Source organism: Pseudophryne corroboree, chromosome 6, assembly GCF_028390025.1.
Source record: "Pseudophryne corroboree isolate aPseCor3 chromosome 6, aPseCor3.hap2, whole genome shotgun sequence".
NCBI classification, from domain to species: Eukaryota; Metazoa; Chordata; class Amphibia; order Anura; family Myobatrachidae; genus Pseudophryne; species Pseudophryne corroboree.
In genome coordinates, this window is record NC_086449.1 from 347,530,991 (window position 1) to 347,555,661 (window position 24,671).

At 45.0% G+C, this 24,671-nt stretch overlaps 1 protein-coding gene across 2 annotated transcripts in view; it reads right to left on the reverse strand.

Moving 5' to 3' along the window:
* Window positions 1–24,671, reverse strand: part of DAPK2 (death associated protein kinase 2) — a 191,919-nt gene that overhangs the window by 16,144 nt on the left and 151,104 nt on the right. For both annotated transcript variants that reach the window (XM_063926550.1, XM_063926549.1), the window contains 4 exons: window positions 22,805–22,943; window positions 22,144–22,273; window positions 10,463–10,511; window positions 10,348–10,374 (listed from right to left, as the gene is read on the reverse strand). In XM_063926550.1, coding sequence (XP_063782620.1) covers window positions 10,348–10,374; window positions 10,463–10,511; window positions 22,144–22,273; window positions 22,805–22,943 — 345 coding nt within the window. The remainder of the gene's footprint in view (window positions 1–10,347; window positions 10,375–10,462; window positions 10,512–22,143; window positions 22,274–22,804; window positions 22,944–24,671) is intronic.

The window sequence follows — 24,671 nt, forward strand, 5'->3', positions numbered from 1 at the left end:
AGGAACAGCAGACGTGTCGTCGGAAACGGCTGCGATTTTGGATATTTAGAATCCACCCGTGCTGTCGTAGAACTACTTGAGATAGTGCTACTCCGACTTCCAACTGTTCTCTGGACCTTGCCCTTATCAGGAGATCGTCCAAGTAAGGGATAATTAAGACGCCTTTTCTTTGAAGAAGAATCATCATTTCGGCCATTACTTTGGTAAAGACCCGGGGTGCCGTGGACAATCCAAACGGCAGCGTCTGAAACTGATAGTGACAGTTCCGTACCACGAACCTGAGGTACCCTTGGTGAGAAGGGCAATTTGGGACATGGAGGTAAGCATCCTTGATGTCCAGGGACACCATATAGTCCCCTTCTTCCTGGTTCGCTATCACTGCTCTGAGTGACTCCATCTTGATTTGAACCTTTGTATGTAAGTGTTCAAAGATTTCCCATTTAGAATAGGTCTCACCGAGCCGTCTGGCTTCAGTACCACAATATAGTGTGGAATAATACCCCTTTCCTTGTTGTAGGAGGGGTACTTTGATTATCACCTGCTGGGAATACAGCTTGTGAATTGTTTCCAATACTGCCTCCCTGTCGGAGGAAGACGTTGGTAAAGCAGACATCAGGAGCCTGCGAGGGGGAGACGTCTCGAATCTCCAGTCTGTACCCCTGGGATACTACTTGTAGGATCCAGGGGTCCACTTGCGAGTGAGCCCACTACGCGCTGAAACTCTTGAGACGACCCCCCCACCGCACTTGAGTCCGCTTGTACGGCCCTAGCGTCATGCTGAGGACTTGGCAGAAGCTGTGGAGGGCTTCTGTTCCTGGGAATGGGCTGCCTGCTGCAGTCTTCTTCCCTTTCCTCTATCCCTGGGCAGATATGACTGGCCTTTTGCCCGCTTGCCCTTATGGGGACGAAAGGACTGAGGCTGAAAAGACGGTGTCTTTTTCTGCTGAGATGTGATTTGGGGTAAAAAAGGTGGATTTTCCAGCTGTTGCCGAGGCCACCAGGTCCGATGGACCGACCCCAAATAACTCCTCCCCTTTATACGGCCATACTTCCATGTGCCGTTTGGAATCTGCATCACCTGACCACTGTCGTGTCCATAAACATCTTCTGGCAGATATGGACATCGCACTTACTCTTGATGCCAGAGTGCAAATATCCCTCTGTGCATCTCGCATATATAGAAATGCATCCTTTAAATGCTCTATAGTCAATAAAATACTGTCCCTGTCAAGGGTATCAATATTTTCAGTCAGGGAATCCGACCAAGCCACCCCAGCGCTGCACATCCAGGCTGAGGCGATCGCTGGTCGCAGTATAACACCAGTATGTGTGTATATACCTTTTTAGGATATTTTCCAGCCTCTCAGCTGGCTCCTTGAGGGCGGCCCTATCTGGGGACGGTACCGCCACTTGTTTTGATAAGCGTGTGAGCGCCTTATCCACCCTAAAGGGTGTTTCCCATCATCACACACTTCATTTAATTTATCTGATTCAGGAAAAACTACAGGTAGTTTTTTCACACCCCACATAATACCCTTCTTGTGGTACTTGTAGTATCAGAAATATGTAACACCTCCTTCATTGCCCTTAACATGTAACGTGTGGCCCTAAAGGAAAATACGTTTGTTTCTTCACCGTCGACACTGGAGTCAGTGTCCGTGTCTGTGTCTGTGTCGACCGACTGAGGTAAATGAGCGTTTTACAGCCCCTGACGGTGTTTGAGACGCCTGGACAGGTACTAATTTGTTTGCCGGCCATCTCATGTCGTCAACCGACCTTGCAGCGTGTTGACATTATCACGTAATTCCTTAAATAAGCCATCCATTCCGGTGTCGACTCCCTAGAGAGTGACATCACCATTTCAGGCAATTGCTCCGCCTCCTCACCAACATCGTCCTCATACATGTCGACACACACGTACCGACACACAGCACACACACAGGGAATGCTCTGATAGAGGACAGGACCCCACTAGCCCTTTGGGGAGACAGAGGGAGAGTTTGCCAGCACACACCAAAAACGCTATAATTATACAGGGACAACCTTTATATAAGTGTTTTTCCCTTATAGCATTTTAATATATATATACATATCGCCAAATAAGTGCCCCCCCTCTCTGTTTTAACCCTGTTTCTGTAGTGCAGTGCAGGGGAGAGCCTGGGAGCCTTCCCACCAGCATTTCTGTGAGGGAAAATGGCGCTGTGTGCTGAGGAGAATAGGCCCCGCCCCCTTTTCGGCGGGCTTCTTCTCCCGTTTTTCTGAGACCTGGCAGGGGTTAAATACATCCATATAGCCCCCAGGGGCTATATGTGATGTATTTTTAGCCAGAATAAGGTACTATCATTGCTGTCCAGGGCGCCCCCCCCCCCAGCGCCCTGCACCCTCAGTGACCGCTGCTATGAAGTGTGCTGACAACAATGGCGCACAGCTGCAGTGCTGTGCGCTACCTTATGAAGACTGAAGAGTCTTCTGCCGCCGTTTCTGGACCTTCACTTTTCGGCATCTGCAAGGGGGGTCGGCGGCGCGGCTCCGGGACGAACCCCAGGGTGAGACCTGTGTTCCGACTCCCTCTGGAGCTAATGGTGTCCAGTAGCCTAAGAAGCCAATCCATCCTGCACGCAGGTGAGTTCACTTCTCTCCCCTAAGTCCCTCGTAGCAGTGAGCCTGTTGCCAGCAGGACTCACTGAAAATAAAAAACCTAACAAACTTTTACTCTAAGCAGCTCTTTAGGAGAGCCACCTAGATTGCACCCTTCTCGGCCGGGCACAAAAATCTAACTGAGGCTTGGAGGAGGGTCATAGGGGGAGGAGCCAGTGCACACCACCTGATCCTAAAGCTTTTACTTTTGTGCCCTGTCTCCTGCGGAGCCGCTAAACCCCATGGTCCTGACGGAGTCCCCAGCATCCACTTAGGACGTCAGAGAAATAAGGGTGGGGGCATAGTGCTGCAAGATAGAGTACAATATGCCCAGGAAATCATGGGACAACTTGCTTGCACTGATACGTATGTGAAATTGGAGAGAGATCCGACGATGAATTTCCAAAAGGAACTCAACACGGTTCTGGATCAGGCTGTTTCTGACAAATTGCTTGATCTGAAGCTTAAGGAGGCCCTCATCCCAAAAAACTCTATCATTCCTTGCCTATATACACTGCCAAAGTTCACAAGAGCTTAGTGAACCCTCCGGGGCGACCGATTGTGTCAGCCAGGGGATCTCTGTATCAATCGACTGCGGAATTCCTGGATGCTCTTCTCCAACCTCACGTGACCACACGACATACATACCTTAAGGACACCACAACGTTCCTTAGGAAGATAAGGGAGTTTGAAGGACCGCCAGCTGATACGTTACTCTGTACCATGGACGTTTCTTCTCTCTATACATCTATTCCACATGGAGAAGGACTAGATGCTATGGATAGATTCATCAGTAACCTTGATGTTGAATTTGGTTTGGATAAAACATTATTTCTGAAATTATTAGAATTGGTTCAAACTAAAAATTATTTTTTGTTTAACGGTATATTTTATTTACAGAGAGCTGGTTGTGCCATGGGCAGTAGCGTGGCACCAGCATACGCCAATGTATTTATGTTTGATCAGGAACAGAATTATTTTTTGACAATGCTATATACAGTGACAACATCAGATGGTTCACTAGGCATATAGATTATTTATTTATGTTATGGAAGGGGAGTTATGTTTCTTTCCATGAACTGATGCATAATATTAATCAGACACCAGGGCCTATTAAATTTACTTTTGTCTGTAGACCTGATAAGATTGATTACCTTGATGTCACAGTTCATTTGACGGATGGAAAATTGAGTTCCAGTGTTTTACAAAAACACGGACCGCAATTCACTGCTGGATGCTAGTAGCCACCACCCCGTAGCGTTGAAGAAGGGTCTCCCCTATTCGCAAATGCTACGGGTGGCTCGCATTACCAGCAATCCCGAACAGCTAGGGGATGCATTAGAAACTGTGGTCAGTAAGTTTAAGAATCGTGGTTATAATATTAGGGATTTGGAGTTAGCTAAAAATAGGGTGATGAGCCAAGATCGGGCAAATATACTTCCAGAACCACCTGAGAGTAAGCAGGATCACAATAAGTTTATTTGGTCCACGAGATATTCTACTGCCAGTCCCATTATACCCCGTGCTAGTAAAGCGTTATGACCTATAATTAAGACCGATAAAACCTTACCGTGTTTTCAAAACACTCAAGTCATGACGAGCTATAAAAGAGGTGGCAATTTGCGTGACCTGTTAGTTAAAACTGACATCACTGATTATACCCCCAAACCAGGTATTTTTGGATCAGTTAAAAAGGCAGGCTGTTATAGATGCCCTTCTTGTATTACATGTTCAGCGTTGATCACAGGATCTTTCTTTATACATCCAGTAACCAAGCATAAATTCAACATCAGGCATGTTTTGAATTGTACGACTAGATACATTATTTATTACATCATTTGTCCATGTAAATTATTGTATGTGGGTCTTACAACCCGCACCTTACATGAACGCATGGCGTTACATCGCTCCAACATTAGCCAGGCATTAGCAGGTAATTCTAATGAACAACCGGTGTCCAGACATTGTTGTGCCAAGTCCCATACATTGTCTGAACTCCGCTATCAAATAATTGACCACATTCCAGAGCTACCGAGAGGAGGAGACAGAGTCCTGGCATTGCACAGACTAGAGGCTAAATGGATCATCAAGTTAAACACGTTACAACCTTTAGGATTAAATGAGAAAATTAATTGGAATTATTTACAATATAGATAATTCCAGTTAGGTGGCACTAACATCTATTAATCGATTAGGTGTGGTTGTTGTGTTTATTCGATAATATATTTTGGATTATCCATACGGACGTTAGCTTTTGTTTACAGATTTTTTATTATATATATTATAGTATATTATCTTCCATTATCGTATGCCAGTAATCTTCATTGTTTATTATCTCTTTATGACCATGTGTAACTGTAGGTAGCGGCGTCTGGTGCACGGGGTGCATGTTGCAGTGTGTGCTACTCATCCTATGCACCAGCGCTGCACACTAGTTTTTTAATATTTTGTGTTACACTTTTCCACCTTTTTTTATGGTATTTCACCACTGCTTTATATGTTTATAGAGATATGGCCTCCCCTGCCAGGCAGAACGGCCGGGAACAGCGTCAGCAACTCCGTGCATCGGGTTGCTGTGGTTACCGCCGCCTCCTGATGACGTCATCTCCCAGGCGCCTCGTCCTGACCGGAAGTTCCACGCTGCCCCGAGATCGTAGATGCCGGCATGGGGACGCTATATAGGTAAGTTTTATGTTATATGTATGTTTGTTCACCTGTTTGTTGTAAGCACCAGCACGACCTGAGGAAGGGTCCTGTGTGGCCCGAAATGCTGCATCGTATGTAACATGCTTGTGCACTGAAGTTATGTCTTACATACTGCACCACTGGTACTCGTGGATATTTACACCCCGGACCGGGAGTGTTGCAGGTTGTTGACCAAGCTGGAATATTAAAACTAATTTACACTGAGTCCTGGAGTGCCGTGTCCGTCTTGAACATCCATTTGTTCTGACTCTACCAAGTATATATATATATATATATATATAGCAATCCAATTCAGCCGGCACTCCACGCTTCACTGCAACCGGTCCCGGTGCTCGCATAAAGATATAAATATTCCTCCAGCAATAACGCGGCACTCCAAAGGACTCTTCTTATATAAAGTTTAATTGCGGTTAAAACATCAACATGTTTAGAAGCCGCAGCTTCTTCTTCAGGACTCACCGACAAACAAGTAACACATATACAAACACACATTTAAATACCTGCTGGTCACCATGTCCTCCCCCGCCCGTACCGCTCACAGCTGCAGCCGCCGAGTGTACCTCACTTCCGGGTAAACGCCAGCTGATGTTGCCAAGCAACACCTTGCTTGCGCTCCAGCGTCAGAGATCCTTCCGGCGTCGAACGGCGCTGACAGTGAACGGGGCTAAAAGGACACACACAGATGACACAGTATAACATATCATACTAAAAAACAGCACTTATTAATCATCACATCAAACGATTAAACCTATTCTTCTCTAGAAAGCCTATGCACCAACAAGATTTAGTGAATACCCTCACCATTATTACTCGAATACCCTTCCTGCATTTCTACCACTACTAAGGTGTACCACTGTTTATTCCACACTTCCTCTCAGTTATACCCCCTTTGGCCTAATTATAGGAGAGTATTCCAATTAATTTTATCATTTAATCCTTTTGGGATAATTGTATCGAGGCGAACAATCCACCGTGCCTCTGTAACAATTAAGGATTTTATGCGATCTCCTCCCCTTGGAGAATCCGGTACATGATCAATTAGAAAGTATTTCAAATCAGTTAAAGAGTGGCCCATCATTTTAAAATGGCGGGCCACCGGTTGATCATTAGTTTTTCCCCCCAAAGATAAATGGACCGCCGACCTGTGTAAGGCCATCCTCTCACGGAATTTGCGTGAGGTCTGACCTACATAATACAAGCCACAAGGGCATGTGATCACATACACCACAAACGATGACGTACAGGTAAGTACATGTTGGATATCGTAGCTTTTTTGGGAATGTGGATGATTGAAGGTTTTGCATGTTATCATAAATCTACAGGTCGTGCAATTATGACAGCTGTAACAACCAGCTGGTTTCACATATTCATTGGGCATCCGAGGGATGCCTCTCCCTGTAATATCTGTGATCATCAGTCTATCTTTGAGATTCCGACCTCTCCTAAATGCCGCCAACGGACGTACATCACTAAAACATGGCAAATCCTTATCAGTAGCTACAATTGGCCACAAAGCCTTGGTGGCATGTTTAATTACTGGACTAGCTGTGGAAAAACTACTGGCCCAGGGTAAAAATTTACCTGGCTTACTACTACGGGATTGCATTAATCTTGACTGCGACATGCTCAATACTTGTAATTTGTTATCGAGCAGTATTTTAGGGTCACAACCTCTGGCAATAAATTTAGTAATCAATTTATCAATGGTGACAGAAACTTTTGCTTTATCACTAGTAATTCTAGCCACCCGCATCATTTGAGACAGCGGTAAACCCTGCTTCAATGGTAACGGGTGGTGACTAGAAGCCAGAAGGAAAGTATTCCTATCTACATCTTTACTGAATATTTCAGTTTCAATAATCCCCTCATGGATTGTCACCTGTACATCTAAAAATTGTGTCTGTTCTTCACTACACACATATGTAAATTTAATGGCCGAAGTACTCCCATTGATCTCGTCCATAATAGCCACAAACTTTTCTCTGCCACCTGACCATAATAAGAAAATATCGTCGATGTATCTGGTGTATAATTGAATACATCCAGATGCCATCGGATGCTTCAAAAGCAACTTTTCTTCTTGCTCAAACATGTATACGTTGGCGTACGATGTGGCCACGGGTGACCCCATCGCACACCCCCGTCGCTGCAAGTAATAGTGCCCATCGTATAGAAAGTAATTTCTCTGCAAAGTCAATTCTAGCAACATCAAAAATAAACCATGATCAAATACATTTCGGTCAAGGAACTCAGTTAAGAAATTACTCATAGCAGCCAACCCTCCTTCATGGGGTATTGATGTATACAAGCTGCAGCTTGTATACAGTCAAGATTAATGCAATCCCGTAGTAGTAAACCAGGTAAATTTTTACCCTGGGCCAGTAGTTTTTCCACAGCTAGTCCAGTAATTAAACATGCCACCAAGGCTTTGTGGTCAATTGTAGCTACTGATAAGGATTTGCCATGTTTTAGTGATGTACGTCCGTTGGCGGCATTTAGGAGAGGTCGGAATCTCAAAGATAGACTGATGATCACAGATATTACAGGGAGAGGCATCCCTCGGATGCCCAATGTATATGTGAAACCAGCTGGTTGTTACAGCTGTCATAATTGCACGACCTGTAGATTTATGATAACATGCAAAACCTTCAATCATCCACATTCCCAAAAAAGCTACGATATCCGACATGTACTTACCTGTACGTCATCGTTTGTGGTGTATGTGATCACATGCCCTTGTGGCTTGTATTATGTAGGTCAGACCTCACGCAAATTCCGTGAGAGGATGGCCTTACACAGGTCGGCGATCCATTTATCTTTGGGGGGAAAAACTAATGATCAACCGGTGGCCCGCCAGTTTAAAATGATGGGCCACTCTTTAACTGATTTGAAATACTTTCTAATTGATCATGTACCGGATTCTCCAAGGGGAGGAGATCGCATAAAATCCTTAATTGTTACAGAGGCACGGTGGATTGTTCGCCTCGATACAATTATCCCAAAAGGATTAAATGATAAAATTAATTGGAATACTCTCCTATAATTAGGCCCAAGGGGGTATAACTGAGAGGAAGTGTGGAATAAACAGTGGTACACCTTAGTAGTGGTAGAAATGCAGAAAGGGTATTCGAGTAATAATGGTGAGGGTATTCACTAAATCTTGTTGGTGCATAGGCTTTCTAGAGAAGAATAGGTTTAATCGTTTGATGTGATGATTAATAAGTGCTGTTTTTTAGTATGATATGTTATACTGTGTCATCTGTGTGTGTCCTTTTAGCCCCGTTCACTGTCAGCGCCGTTCGACGCCGGAAGGATCTCTGACGCTGGAGCGCAAGCAAGGTGTTGCTTGGCAACATCAGCTGGCGTTTACCCGGAAGTGAGGTACGTGAGGACACTCGGCGGCTGCAGCTGTGAGCGGTACGGGCGGGGGAGGACATGGTGACCAGCAGGTATTTAAATGTGTGTTTGTATATGTGTTACTTGTTTGTCGGTGAGTCCTGAAGAAGAAGCTGCGGCTTCGAAACATGTTGATGTTTTAACCGCAATTAAACTTTATATAAGAAGAGTCCTTTGGAGTGCCGCGTTATTGCTGGAGGAATATATATATATATATATATATATATATATATAAATATATTTAGCAATCCCAGGATGGATAAAATTGTGCCATGACTGAAGTCTATCAGCGGACTGAACTGTATGTTTGCTGCACTGTGGCACTTTGTGATGGAATAAATGTGCCTTTTAAATCAATATACTGTAAGATTGGTAAGTGCCCAGATAAGTTTTTTAATTCTCTCATTTACATTATGGCGTACTGTTAAGATACACATACCACTTAAATCATGTGCAATCATCATCCCTAATAAAGTAGAAACCACTAATTCAAGTTATTGAATATTAAGTTATGGTGGGTACACGCTAGGCAATTTTATATCATTCATTTTTACCCTCCTGAGAGATATTGTTTACAATATCGCCCAATGTGTATGCTGCCAGCGATGGTCGATGAGCGCTCCCGCCAGTACACGTAGCTCAATCTGACTATATCGTCAGATACTGTATGTTCGGGCCGGCTGCAGCATGATGTCACTATGCGATATCGCTTGTGATATCGCATAGTGTGTATACACTATGTCAGTGGCCCAGCCCGGGAGAGGAAAAACTATGCAATATTGCTCATAGAGCGTATCGCATAGTGGGGGTAATTCTGAGTTGATCGCAGCAGGAACTTTGTTAGCAGTTGGGCAAAACCATGTGCACTGCAGGGGAGGCAGATATAACATGTGCAGAGAGAGTTAGATTTGGGTGTGGTGTGTTCAATCTGCAATCTAAATTGCAGTGTAAAAATAAAGCAGCCAGTATTTACCCTGCACAGAAACAAAATAACCCACCAAATCTAACTCTCTCTGCACATTTTATATCTGCCTCCCCTGCAGTGCACATGGTTTTGCCCAACTGCTAACAAAGCCCCTGCTGCGATCAACTCAGAATTACCCTCAGTGTGTACACGCCATAAGAGTAATGTAATGTATTCCTTACACAATTTTTGCATCCCAAAACTTGCTGCCTGAAACAGCTACTGTACCTCAGGTGGCCTCATTATTTGCATACCCGATTAGACGTTCCTTCTCATTATGACCTTGCTACAAATTCTTATGCCCAAAACACAAAAAACATGAGAAGTTGTTACAAGAATAACATAGTAAAATGAATTGAAGGTGGTGGTAATAGGGTAGATTAGAAGGCATTCCCTGATTTTTGGGGTGAGGCAGACCTTTTCATACTGACAGATTACAGTATCTAAGAGATTGTATACTTCCAATGAGAAGCTATTACTAAAACATAAGTGTGTTAGCCCCACTTTCCACCGTCAATGTCCTGTATTCCCTATGCAAGTTCTCCTGTCCCTTCAGATTATGGCCCTGTGTCTGGGGTACTGAAACATCAATACATTAGTGTAATATAATGAAAAGAAGGATAAAAATAAAAATGGATACTCACAATATGTAGGTAATCACTCCAATGCTCCTAAAACAGAGAAACGTGTTGTTATTATACAAGTGGTTTTAGACAGGCATCTATGTGGCCAGCCTAAGACTTCTATATGTGAACTCACCACATATCTACAGGCAGGCCAAGTGGTTCATAATTCACTATTTCAGGAGCTGAAACATTGATTGTACATAATTAGACACAAACAACACACATGCTACTGTTTTTATGAATACAGAATTGCTACAATATAAAACTAGTGCTCAGGGACACTTCACTGCTGACCTAATGCAAATAATGTTCATCACATCCAGCTCCGGGGGCACTTGGGAGTACTATAATCGGCATCATGTTTTTGTAATCTGATCTGATCCACTTAAAAAGTAAAAATAATAAAACTGACGTATAGAGAGGGTAATAATTGTCTCTACCTTACAGAAAATGTAGATATTTGTTCAGACATTAAACAAATCTCTAGAACCTGGGACTAGCGTTTAAAAGAACTTGGCAGCTACAGATGTAGCCAACTTTATCTTGACTGTTTCTCCGCCGAGACGGGCGTTTAGCCACGCTAAGGCGATAGCTGAGTTTAATCACAGGCAGGCGCGTTGAGACGATCTAGATACTCATCATGCATTACACATCTCCACCACTGTGTGGCTAATGCTCCACTAATCCAGTACTTTCGATCGTACAGTATAGCGGCGGATTGATCTACAGCTCTGGCAATACTGTAGGCGTAACGGGAAGCGGTGGAAAAAGTATGGAGTACAGTACTGTATGTGTATGGAGACGCAACTACAGTAATTGTGTAAAAGGAATAATGTACAGTACAATGTATAAACACCGTGCTTTTTAAAATATAAAATATATGAGCGTCTGAGTTCGCTAATGCATAATGGGAATGGAGGACTAGCAGGAGGCGGAGGAAAACACCGTGCTTTACAAATGCGAGCGTCCGAGTCCTCTAAGGCATAAACCAACAGCAATGGGGCGAGGGCCGGGCGCTGTTTGCAGTACTTTCACACATGAAATTAGAAATCTCTCATGAGGCGTCGTGGGCTAGGGGTGAAGGCTCCCACCTCCCTCACTGGGGGTCCAGGGTTCGAGACATGATGTGCTTTCTTTCTTTTTTTTTTTTTTTTTTTTTCTGTAATAATGCACTGTATTATTTTATTTCCATTGTAAGACAGTCAATGGAAGGATGCACACAGGTTTCACATAAATCAAAGTACATCTGCAGGAGCGATTCTTTACGCTAAATGCACCCAAACAGCGTGAATGAAATGAGTGTATTCTGGCGCTACCAACTAAGCAAAACAGTACTGTAGATCTTCAGCGTTTGTGCATTGCACAGGACCTGAATTTCCTTCCCTGTGCAGGCCCCCAGGGGGGAAGGGCGATGGGGGTAGGGGGGAGACGATGGAAAATACTGTGCCTTTGAAATGCAATTACATGAGCGTCCGAGTACACTACGGCATACTGTAAACCAACACCAATGGGAAGGAAGTGCCAACCTTATTTTTAATGTGTTCCCGTGACATTCACTTTAACATTTTTTTTTTTCTCTCCAATACAGTACATCCAATGGAAGGATGCACACAGGTTTCACATAAATCAAAGTACATCTGCAGGAGCGATTCTTTACGCTAAATGCAACCTACAGTACGGTACTGTAAGTGAGCAAAATAGTACTACAGTGGGCGTTTGTGTATTGCACATGACCTGCATTCCCTCCCTGTCTACTGCATGATCTGTGCAGGCTCCCATGGGGGAAGGGCAACAGGCTAGCAGGAGGCGGAGGAAAACACCGTGCTTTACAAATGCGAGCGTCCGAGTCCTCTAAGGCATAAACCAACAGCAATGGGGCGAGGGCCGGGCGCTGTTTGCAGTACTTTCACACATGAAATTAGAAATCTCTCATGAGGCGTCGTGGGCTAGGGGTGAAGGCTCCCACCTCCCTCACTGGGGGTCCAGGGTTCGAGACATGATGTGCTTTCTTTCTTTTTTTTTTTTTTTTTTTTTCTGTAATAATGCACTGTATTATTTTATTTCCATTGTAAGACAGTCAATGGAAGGATGCACACAGGTTTCACATAAATCAAAGTACATCTGCAGGAGCGATTCTTTACGCTAAATGCACCCAAACAGCGTGAATGAAATGAGTGTATTCTGGCGCTACCAACTAAGCAAAACAGTACTGTAGATCTTCAGCGTTTGTGCATTGCACAGGACCTGAATTTCCTTCCCTGTGCAGGCCCCCAGGGGGGAAGGGCGATGGGGGTAGGGGGGAGACGATGGAAAATACTGTGCCTTTGAAATGCAATTACATGAGCGTCCGAGTACACTACGGCATACTGTAAACCAACACCAATGGGAAGGAAGTGCCAACCTTATTTTTAATGTGTTCCCGTGACATTCACTTTAACATTTTTTTTTTTCTCTCCAATACAGTACATCCAATGGAAGGATGCACACAGGTTTCACATAAATCAAAGTACATCTGCAGGAGCGATTCTTTACGCTAAATGCAACCTACAGTACGGTACTGTAAGTGAGCAAAATAGTACTACAGTGGGCGTTTGTGTATTGCACATGACCTGCATTCCCTCCCTGTCTACTGCATGATCTGTGCAGGCTCCCATGGGGGAAGGGCAACAGGCTAGCAGGAGGCGGAGGAAAACACCGTGCTTTACAAATGCGAGCGTCCGAGTCCTCTAAGGCATAAACCAACAGCAATGGGGCGAGGGCCGGGCGCTGTTTGCAGTACTTTCACACATGAAATTAGAAATCTCTCATGAGGCGTCGTGGGCTAGGGGTGAAGGCTCCCACCTCCCTCACTGGGGGTCCAGGGTTCGAGACATGATGTGCTTTCTTTCTTTTTTTTTTTTTTTTTTTTTTCTGTAATAATGCACTGTATTATTTTATTTCCATTGTAAGACAGTCAATGGAAGGATGCACACAGGTTTCACATAAATCAAAGTACATCTGCAGGAGCGATTCTTTACGCTAAATGCACCCAAACAGCGTGAATGAAATGAGTGTATTCTGGCGCTACCAACTAAGCAAAACAGTACTGTAGATCTTCAGCGTTTGTGCATTGCACAGGACCTGAATTTCCTTCCCTGTGCAGGCCCCCAGGGGGGAAGGGCGATGGGGGTAGGGGGGAGACGATGGAAAATACTGTGCCTTTGAAATGCAATTACATGAGCGTCCGAGTACACTACGGCATACTGTAAACCAACACCAATGGGAAGGAAGTGCCAACCTTATTTTTAATGTGTTCCCGTGACATTCACTTTAACATTTTTTTTTTTCTCTCCAATACAGTACATCCAATGGAAGGATGCACACAGGTTTCACATAAATCAAAGTACATCTGCAGGAGCGATTCTTTACGCTAAATGCAACCTACAGTACGGTACTGTAAGTGAGCAAAATAGTACTACAGTGGGCGTTTGTGTATTGCACATGACCTGCATTCCCTCCCTGTCTACTGCATGATCTGTGCAGGCTCCCATGGGGGAAGGGCAACAGGCTAGCAGGAGGCGGAGGAAAACACCGTGCTTTACAAATGCGAGCGTCCGAGTCCTCTAAGGCATAAACCAACAGCAATGGGGCGAGGGCCGGGCGCTGTTTGCAGTACTTTCACACATGAAATTAGAAATCTCTCATGAGGCGTCGTGGGCTAGGGGTGAAGGCTCCCACCTCCCTCACTGGGGGTCCAGGGTTCGAGACATGATGTGCTTTCTTTCTTTTTTTTTTTTTTTTTTTTTTCTGTAATAATGCACTGTATTATTTTATTTCCATTGTAAGACAGTCAATGGAAGGATGCACACAGGTTTCACATAAATCAAAGTACATCTGCAGGAGCGATTCTTTACGCTAAATGCACCCAAACAGCGTGAATGAAATGAGTGTATTCTGGCGCTACCAACTAAGCAAAACAGTACTGTAGATCTTCAGCGTTTGTGCATTGCACAGGACCTGAATTTCCTTCCCTGTGCAGGCCCCCAGGGGGGAAGGGCGATGGGGGTAGGGGGGAGACGATGGAAAATACTGTGCCTTTGAAATGCAATTACATGAGCGTCCGAGTACACTACGGCATACTGTAAACCAACACCAATGGGAAGGAAGTGCCAACCTTATTTTTAATGTGTTCCCGTGACATTCACTTTAACATTTTTTTTTTTCTCTCCAATACAGTACATCCAATGGAAGGATGCACACAGGTTTCACATAAATCAAAGTACATCTGCAGGAGCGATTCTTTACGCTAAATGCAACCTACAGTACGGTACTGTAAGTGAGCAAAATAGTACTACAGTGGGCGTTTGTGTATTGCACATGACCTGCATTCCCTCCCTGTCTACTGCATGATCTGTGCAGGCTCCCATGGGGGAAGGGCAACAGGCTAGCAGGAGGCGGAGGAAAACACCGTGCTTTACAAATGCGAGCGTCCGAGTCCTCTAAGGCATAAACCAACAGCAATGGGGCGAGGGCCGGGCGCTGTTTGCAGTACTTTCACACATGAAATTAGAAATCTCTCATGAGGCGTCGTGGGCTAGGGGTTAAGGCTCCCACCTCCCTCACTGGGGGTCCAGGGTTCGAGACATGATGTGCTTTCTTTCTTTTTTTTTCTTTTTTTTTTTTCTGTAATAATGCACTGTACACAGATACTGTACACAAGCTCATGTCTAAATACTGTATACTGTAAGCAGTGACATTAAGGGGTACAGTACTGTATATGCAATTGCAGTCGAATTCCGGAAGGAATACGGAAAAAATGGACACGGGATCCCCCATCTTTTTAGAACCAGCACCGGGCTCTGCGCCTGGTCCTGGTGCAAAAAATAAGGGGGACAAAAAAAGCGTAGGGGTTCCCCATATTTTTTGAATCAGCACTGGGCTCCACTAGCTGGACAGATAATGCACAGCCGGGGGAGACTTTTATACAGGTCCCTGCGGCCATGGAATTAAATACCCAACTAGTCACACCTGGCCGGAGTACCCTGGAGGAGTGGGGGCCCCTTAAATCAAGGGGACCCCCCTCCAGCCACTCGATTATCTCTATCACCCCTGTGTATTGTAGCTAGGGGATTGTGACGCTCCTTCAGCATTGCCCCGTAGCCTGCAAAATCTGTGCTGTTATTTGCTCCATAGCTGAGTGCCTCCTAGGAGCTACTGTAGGAGTCACAGGCGGTAGCCATTTCAATTGAGTCTGCCCTGCTATAGAATTGTACAGGTATGTGTACATTACCGTACGGTGCATAGAACCTTTACAGTAGAAACTCTCCTGCAGCTTTGGCCTGCTTTACTGTATGTACTGTAAAACTTGTGTTTTGTCAGTTTGCTATGCGACCGAGCCCGGTGTAACGTACAGTACTGTAATGTGCATAGACCTCGCTTACAGTATCTCTGTGTATTTTGGCTAGGGGATTGTGACGCTCCTTCAGCATCGCCCCGTAGCCTGCACAGCTTATGCCATTTCTCATTCCATACCCAACTGCTGCCTGCCACGAGGTGGGGGTTCAGGAGGTGGGGGTTCATGGGTAGTGGTCGTTTTGACAGTGTGCTATGCGATTGAGTCCGGTGTACCGTAATACTGTATGCAATCCTACAGTAGCTTATCCCTCCCCTGTGTATTTTGGCTAGGGGATTGTGACGCTCCTTCAGCATTGCCCCATAACCTGCACAAGGGTTCAGGGGCGGCGGCCATTTTGCCAGTGTGCTACAGTATGTCATCGAGTCCGGTGTACCATAATATGCATACTGTGTATTTTAGCTAGGGGATTGTGACGCTCATTCAGCATTGCCCCATAGTCTGTACAATCTGGACTATTACTTGCTCCGTAGCCTAGGGCCTCTGTGGGGCAAGGAGTCATAGGTGGTAGCCATTTCTATTCAGTCTGCCCAGCTACAGAATTGTATGTGTACTGTGTACGGAGCATAGTACCTTAACCTGCATAGAACCTGCACATTATGGTACACCGGACTCGATCGCATAGAACCGCTCATGCAGCTACTGTATGCCCTGGTTTGCAGTATGTGAATAAAAAAAATAATAAAGTGTCTGAAAAAAACTACAGTAACATGCATTCGTACAGTACTTAAGGAATCGAACCCTGGACTCTGAGTATAGGAAGCGAAACACTTCACCACTTCGCCGCAGACAAATGTATAAATCCGTTGGTTTTGATTATGCTGTAATGGCTACGGGATTAGGACGATAACACTGTAGAAAATTCCTAATCTTGAGAGGCAATAGTGAACTTGTAACACACATCCATTTGCGACAGTGTACACTACTGGTTTTACAGTACTGTGTTTTGTCTGCGGGACTTGCACGCTCACATACAGTATTCATAAAGTATTGTAGATGGATCATATACTGTATGCTGTACTACTGTATTTGCGTCGGTGTCGTACTGTATATACTGTACAGTACTGTATTAAATAATGCAGCGTAATGAGTACAGTATTTGCTGTATGCAGCGTAATGAGACGCCTTAGTAAAGTAGTCCTTATTATGTATGTCAGTATTGTATTTTACGGGAGACCACACGCATGCGCAGTGGTGATTGTAAAAAGCGACATCTGGTGGCTGATCGCAGGTATTACACGTAAAGGTAACGCCAAACGTCAAATGTCTGTCTCCGTGCGATTAGATAGCCTCTCTGTGGCTAGGCGCGCCTCGCTACGCCACAGTACGCTGCGTATGGTCGAACGGGACAACCGCCGCGGCCACTCAAGATAAAGGTGGCTACATCTGTATGTGAATTACAGCTTTTCTATAGCAATATAAAATAGAAGCTGCTCAATTAATATACAAAATACCCCTTAAGTGCTTAAAAGGGAGGGGTTATTCTAAGCAAAAAAAAAATACACAAATAGGTTTTCCCCAGCACACGAAGGGGTATTAGCAACAAGAATTAAAAACTACATGGTGGCAGATAATTCAGAGATCTTAGTTACATATATTTGCAAAGATATGGTTAAGGCACCAGGTGAATGTCAAGGCTTCTCTGATACTGGAGGTCTCTAACACTATATGATAATAGTACCCACTCTGGGCCATATAATTGTCTACTGTAAGGCCACATGATAATAGCACATACAAAAATATATCTAAATTGAGAGCCAACTTTACCTGAAATCACCACTACACCTAGGCATACTTGCCTACTCTCCCGGAAGATACAAGAGACTCACGATTTTTTGGGTTGTCCCTTGCAACTAGTGCCGGATTTGCCACTAGGCAACATAGACACGTGCCTAGGGTCCCTGCGGGTCCCAGAGGGCTCTTGGCTGGGTCCCATATTATATCCAGCCTTGATCATCACAGGTAATTGTCCTGTTAATGTTTTATAGAGGCTCAGTAACGGTGCTCAGACCAGTAATATCACTAATACGGTGCTGTTACCATGCCTCTGCGAAACATATCCCAGAAGAGCACTCCTCTCCCAAATAAGCCCAGCATTGAAGAGAGGAGTGGAGTGACTTTAAAGAAGGTAAGATAGGTCAAGGGTGGATTGGGACGGCCACCAGGAAAATGGGCCACTCCCAGCTGGGCTGGCTCCCTCTCCCAGTGTCATTAGAACAGTACCTGGGTAATTGGAGTGACAGCGCTGTGGCCGTGCTCAGGGAGCTGCTCTCTGAACTATGCATGTGGCCTTGTCATTGCTGCAGTGTCAGACAGCCTGTGTAGGCTCAGTGCACTACACATACACTGGTCGCACAGGATGCCTGGGTAGACGGGGCAGGCAAGGAGTGCCTGCAGGTCAGTGAGGAAGAGGTCATGCAACACAGTGAAGGCCCACTCTCTGACGTTTAGTAAGCACAACTGCATACTATGCACAAAATGATGGATGGCTCATGGCTGATTAGCCTTCAAGCCTCCTCCAACACTGCACTCAGCACTGCACTGTCTGAGCTTTCAATGTCAGTTATGGCACATGCAGGCATTGTTGGGGCCACTCTCCTGGGGACCTACTCTTGGCTTAATGGAGAGGGAGCCCAAACTGGTATCTTGCCTAGGGCCCCAAACTGGAATCTTGCCTAGGGCCCCATGAGGTCTAAATTTGGCTCTACCTGCAACCACGGAAGAGCAGGCAGCTGGTTCTTGTAGTACCATACAGGGTTGCCATCAGAAATAATGTGGCCCAGTACTAATGAAAAAGGCAGATTCCTCCCCCCCCCCCTTCCCCTCGCTTTCTCCCCCAAAAAACGCAGGGGGCAGAGACACAGATTTGGTGGGAGCAGAGCCACATACTGTATGTGGGGAGAGAGCATAGACGTGGGGAGGGAGCGGGGGCAGGAATAGTAAAGGAGACAGTGGGACAGACTGTATAGGAGGGAGGGGCAGCCGCAATTTCACAATTCCAAGCAGCCGCAATCTCACAATTCCATCTTCAGTGCAGTGCAGCACTATATCTGGCCAATGAGAGCAGGAGGGGAAGAGAGGAGGAGAGTGGCAGGTAGAGCCACTATGGAGGAAGAATGGAGGCATAATCTGGTCCTCTTGCCAATGCTTCTGATTCACAATATCAGACGATCAGTATTCCTGTGCAGATGCTGCTGCTAGCGCTGGCTGAAAAGTTAATAAGCTGAGCTGTGTGATGAGTCATTCATTCATATCACTCTCTGGTCAGCGCTAGCAGCTCGGCTGTGCTGTGTGAGTGCAATGAGTAACTCTGCCGGCAGCTGGGCCCCTTAAGCTGTCAGGGCCCAGAACTCCAGTCCCGGCAGTACTCACTGATGGCAGCCATGGTGCCATATGGAGGACCTAGGGGTGATTCCAGGTAAAGATGGCTCTCAATTTAGATATATTTTTCTATGTGCTTTTATCATGTGGCCTTACAGTAAACAATTATATGGCCCAGAGTGGGTACTGTTATCATGCAGTGTTAGGGACCTCCGGTATCAGAGAAGCCTTCACGTTAGCCTGGAAGCTTAACCATATTTTTATTATTATTATTATTTATATGGCGCCACAAGGGATCCGCAGCGCCCATTACAGAGTACATAAACAAATGAGCAAAACAAGAAAACAACACTTACAGTTCAAGACAATATAGGACAAGTACGGAAAACCAGGGGTTAGGTGCAATCAAAGGGTATATGGAGTAAAAGATAGTGTAAGTAAGATAAGGACAGACACATGAAGGGAGAAGGCCCTACTCTTGCAAACTTACAATCTAAAAGGTGAAGGGCTAACGGACTGGGGTGACACAGAACAGGTAGACAGTGAGCATAGACAAGAGGATTAGGAGGAGAGTTGGTTGGGTTTGATGAAGAAGTGAGTCTTGAGAGCCCGTTTGAGGTTTTGTAGAGAATTGGAGAGTTGGATGGGGAGAGGTAGAGAATTCCAGAGATAGGGAGCAGCACGTGCAAAATCTTGTAAGTAGGAGAGGGAGGAGGTAATCAGTTGGCAGGAGAGTGAAGAGGACAGGTTGGAGTGTAAGGAGAGATAAGGTCAGAGATGTAAGAGGGAGAGTGGGTGAGGGCTTTGTAGGTGAGTGTGAGAAGCTTGAATTGGATTCTGAATGGGAAGGGTAGCAAGGGTAGCCAGTGAAGGTCCTGCAAGAGAGGGGAGGTGAGAAAAGGAGAGGCCCAAGAACAGAACCTTAGAGGACACCTACTGGTATGTTTCTACGTTTCTAAGAGAGGTAGTGGAGGAGGCAGGAGAAAATAGGGTCAAATTGGGAGGTGGAGAGGGATGAGGAACGGATGAGGACCATGACTTCCTCTCCAGATACAGGGTATAAAGATGTCAGAGTTGGCAGGAGGGAAGGAGAGGGGGAATCAGGTTCTGATGTATGAAGTCAATTTTGGATGTGAAGTAGGTAGCAAAGTCAAGAGCAGAGAGTGGAGGGGGGAGTTGAGGTGGGGGTCGGCAGAGGAGCGAGTTGACAGTGGCAAAGAGACAAAATCAGAAATATCACAGCGGTGAGTGAAGACCAGATCCAGTGAGCTCCCATTCACATGGGAGGGGGAGGAGGTTCACTGGGAGAGACTAAGCAAAGACGTGAGGCTAAGGAGTTTAGGGGAAGGGGATTTAGTGGGGATATTGAAATCACCTAAGATAATGGAGGGAATGTCAGAAGTGAGAAAATGAGGAAGCAATGTTGTCAAGGAATTTCGAGGGAATGCCAGGGGAGCAGTAAATGACTGCTACAGTACTCAAAGATGAACAGGTTGGAAGAGTTGTACAGCATGGACCTCAAATGTAGAGAATGCAAGGGATGGGTCTATGGTATGAGTTGGTATGAGTAGCTGTAGGGCAGTAGGACCCCAACACAACCACCATGGCAACACCTGGGCCGGGGGTGAGAATGCGAGTCCTCCAGCAGAGAGAGCAGCGGGAGAAACTGTGTCATAGGGGGTAATCCAGGTTCCAGTGAGGTCTAGCACATGCAGGCAATTGAAGATGAAAAGGTCATGGGAGGGGTCCAGTTAATTACAAACAGATTTGGCATTCCAGACGGCAAGAGAGAGAGAGTCTGAGGGAGTGATGTGAATGAGATTATCAGGGTTAATGTAGCGATGAGGTGAGATTAATTTAGAAAGAAGGGAGTAAAGTGTGGTACGGAGGGAGGTGAGGTAGCAGGGAGAAGAGGGAGGAAGCAGGGCAGAGTGGTGGAGGAGTAGGCCAAAGGCTGGGCAAAGTTGAATGACAGTGGGGTGACAGGGGAGGAGTGGAAGGAAAGCAGTGGGGCGGATGGAAGACAGAGGAGGGGAGAGAGAAGGAGATGTAGGAGACTAGGAGAGAAGAATAGAGGTGGGAGCAGGGGACAAAATAGAGGATAGGGCAGACAAGGAGTGTTGGAGGGGGGGGGGCGTTAGCGACAGGCTGGACATACCATATGTTTGCAATTATATGCAACTGAGTTCTCTGAATTACCTACCACCATGTAGTTTTCAAATTTTGTTGCTAATACCCCTTGGTGTGCTGGGGAAAACCTGTTTTGTATATTTTTCTAGCTTCTCTATAGCTAAAGACTTTTTTATTTCTTGTTTGGTACATCATCTTATCTCCTTTGCACTATATGGTAATCTTAGCTATAGAGACAGGGCAGTGCCAATCAGGTATTTGTAAATGCCACAATATTGTGACCAAGAAATCACAACGCTCTAAGCAATGATATTTCAGTCTGTATAATGTGAAAGTGAATGGGGAAAGCAGTTTCTCTATGACATCAATGCCCCCAAACCATATATATGTAAATGTAACCTCACATCCTATGAATGTTTTAAATATCTTGTAGGTCAGCAAAATAAATATTTTTGCATGTGGGTGCAATACTGGGTGTATTTATGCACCCAGCCAGCATTTACCCAGCAAACCCCAATGCATTCCAATTGTATACACTAGTCTATGTTCTATAATTTGATTCCTGAAGATAAAAAGTGAGATATAAAAAGATGATGATTTTGGTGATGATAAGTTTGTCATCACAACCCCTTCTCTCTCAGTGTCCACTGTGGTTGGCTGGATATGATCAAGGTGTGTCCCCATCCACCTTGCAGGCAGGCAGGCAGGCACGAACCCTCCTGTGAGAACTGCATGCTCTCTGAGTTGTCTGTGAGGTCTCTCCCAAATCCAGCATCTACCTAATATTCCAGCAGCGTAGGCAGCTATGCAATCAAAAGATGCTACGTTTTATACCCCACCATTCTGACGTGCAGATCTTTCCACTGACTCGTCTGCGTTAATAAAAAGCCACGAGGTCACAATAGGTGAACTTTTGTACATTTGTAGATTACCCTTAGTAACCATTAATACAACAAAGAGAATAATCTTACCTACAAATTCTGGCGTGCCAAAAATGTTCTTAAACTCTACTCCATCTTCAATCTTGTGAGCCAGTCCAAAGTCAATCAGCTTTATGTGGGGTATGGCAATTGTTTTATCCAGAAGCATAATGTTTTCTGGCTAAAAAATTAAAATAATTATTATATCAGTTTATTAAATATTCATAATATTAATGCAATCTGTAATACTGTAGTAGTATATGTTATGAATCATTATTATCACTACAGTAGCTGACAGCTTAATATAGATTGGAGTTCTAAGAACTGGTTCCTTTACAACTACTGATTCTGTTTTTTGAGAGTTGAAAGCCACCCAGTCCCCTCTCCAGTAAAATTTGCAATAGAGTAGCCCACAGGCTACTATGGGCTAACACCGTCTTCTGATGGTGTAAGTGGCTGCGCCCAAGCAACAGCATGCTTTACAATCCAAGACAGAAATGTACAGTATGGTGGCTACTTTTGTGTTCAGAAATAGTGGCACGACAGCAGAGATATCTGCTGCAGTCCTTCCTTCTTAAATCCTGGGGATCCTTAATATTTACAGGGACCCTATGAAATCAGTAGTTTTAGGCGGATATCCTGCCCACATTCTTTTCTAATTATGCCCCTACTGTATATGTAGTTGTTTATGGTACTTAATAAATCATCTCACCTTTAAATCAAAATGTGCAATCTTGTGGGTGTGCAGGTAATTAACGCCTTCTAGGATCTGCTTAATGAACCTAGTAGCCTCTTCTTCACTTAATGACTCTTTCTGTGCCAGGAAATCAAAAAGTTCTCCTCCTGAAACCCTGACCAGAGAGAAGACAAAACCCATTAGTTGAATCTCATATACAAAGCTTAATGAATGCACGCTGCAATATGCCATGATTTTCACGTGTCTCTAGATGGTCCTCACACCTCACTTCAAGTTGTACATGTACTCTCCATACTTGGGAGACACACCTGCAAATTAGGTCAAAGCCTAGGTTTGTGTGGCTGCAAAAGCTGGTGAGTCTTGCCGCTGTGTGGGATGACAGGCTGGGGTGACACTGTTTTGGAGAGGCATACTAGCTTGTACGTAATGCTTTTGTAGGGATTCACAGGGTGGTTTTAAGAGGGCACAGTCATAGCCCAAGTTACGGTCGTCTGACCATGCAACAGCCCTAGAGATACCTGACTGTTAGAAGGTCCAAAATGACTCATTAATACATCTCTATATCCAATTTATATCTAGCTTCCATGTATCATAAACTAAATTATTGAATTATGCTCCATGGTTAATTAAGGGTCTATTTACTAAGCTTTGGATAGAGATAAAGTCGCTGGAGATAAAGTCCCAGCCAATCGGCTCCTAACTGTCATTTTTAAAACACAGCCTGTGACATAGCAGTTAGGAGCCGATTGGCTGGGACTTTATCTCCATACAAGGGTTAATAAATAGACCCCAAAGTTCTAGCCAATAAGCTCCTAACTGCCATGTTACAGGCTGGGTTGAAAAATGGCAGTTAGGAGCCGATTGGCTGGTACTTTATCTCTGTCCACTTTATCTCTGTCCAAGGCTTAGTAAATAGGCCCCTTAATACATTAACATCTCCCATTTTGTGATTTCTGAGCTCCTCTCATTCTGTGATGTCAGTACATTTCATTGAGCTCCTACCATTCTGTAGAGGCCATTCCTCTGCCAGAGTGCGACTAAACTTATTATCCACTCACTAGTCATCTCGCGGCTCGACTATTGCAACATTCTCCTCACTCGCCTCCCACTCTCCTATCTCGCTCCACTCTGATCTGTTCTCAACTCCGCAGCTACAGAATCCTCTTCAAACTCCTCACCCTCACATACAAGGCCCACACTAATTCCACTGCACCGTATATCTCCATCCTCATCTCCCTACATACTCCCGCCCACCCACTCCAGTTGGCCATTGACCGTCACCTCTCGTCTGCCCTGGTCACTACATCTCATGCGCAAATCCAAGATTTTGCCTGCGCTGCCTCTCTCCACTGGAACAAGCTCCCTTGCTCTATTAGACTCTCCTTGACCTTGCAAAGCTTCAAACGGTCACTGAAAACTCACCTGTTCATCAAAGCCTACCTTTCCGCATAACCCAGTCTTAAGGCCGCTCTACCATCCTCACGCCTTGGCCATCTCTGCCTTGCTTGCTTCCTGACACCAGGCCACCTTCCGCTTGCTTGTACCTCATGTCACCTGTCTATCTCCCTCTAGATTGTAATCTACATGGAGTAGGGCCCTCTTCCCTCCTGTTCTCACAACCCTCTTCTCTTGCACTTCAATTACAGCTCTCTCCTACTCAGTGACTGTCTATACCTACATTTCCTCCTGCTCGTTGCTCGTTACTGTTTATCTCTTCCAGTGGCTGTCTGCCCCTAGTAGTATGCCGATTACTTCTTTGTTTCCTGACATCTCAGCTGTACTGTGTACTGAGAACTGTGGTGCTAATTGTTACCTGTGCTCTAATTTAGTATTCTGTTATGTTAAGTTCTGTATACCCTGTATTGTTCTAGTGTGTATTATG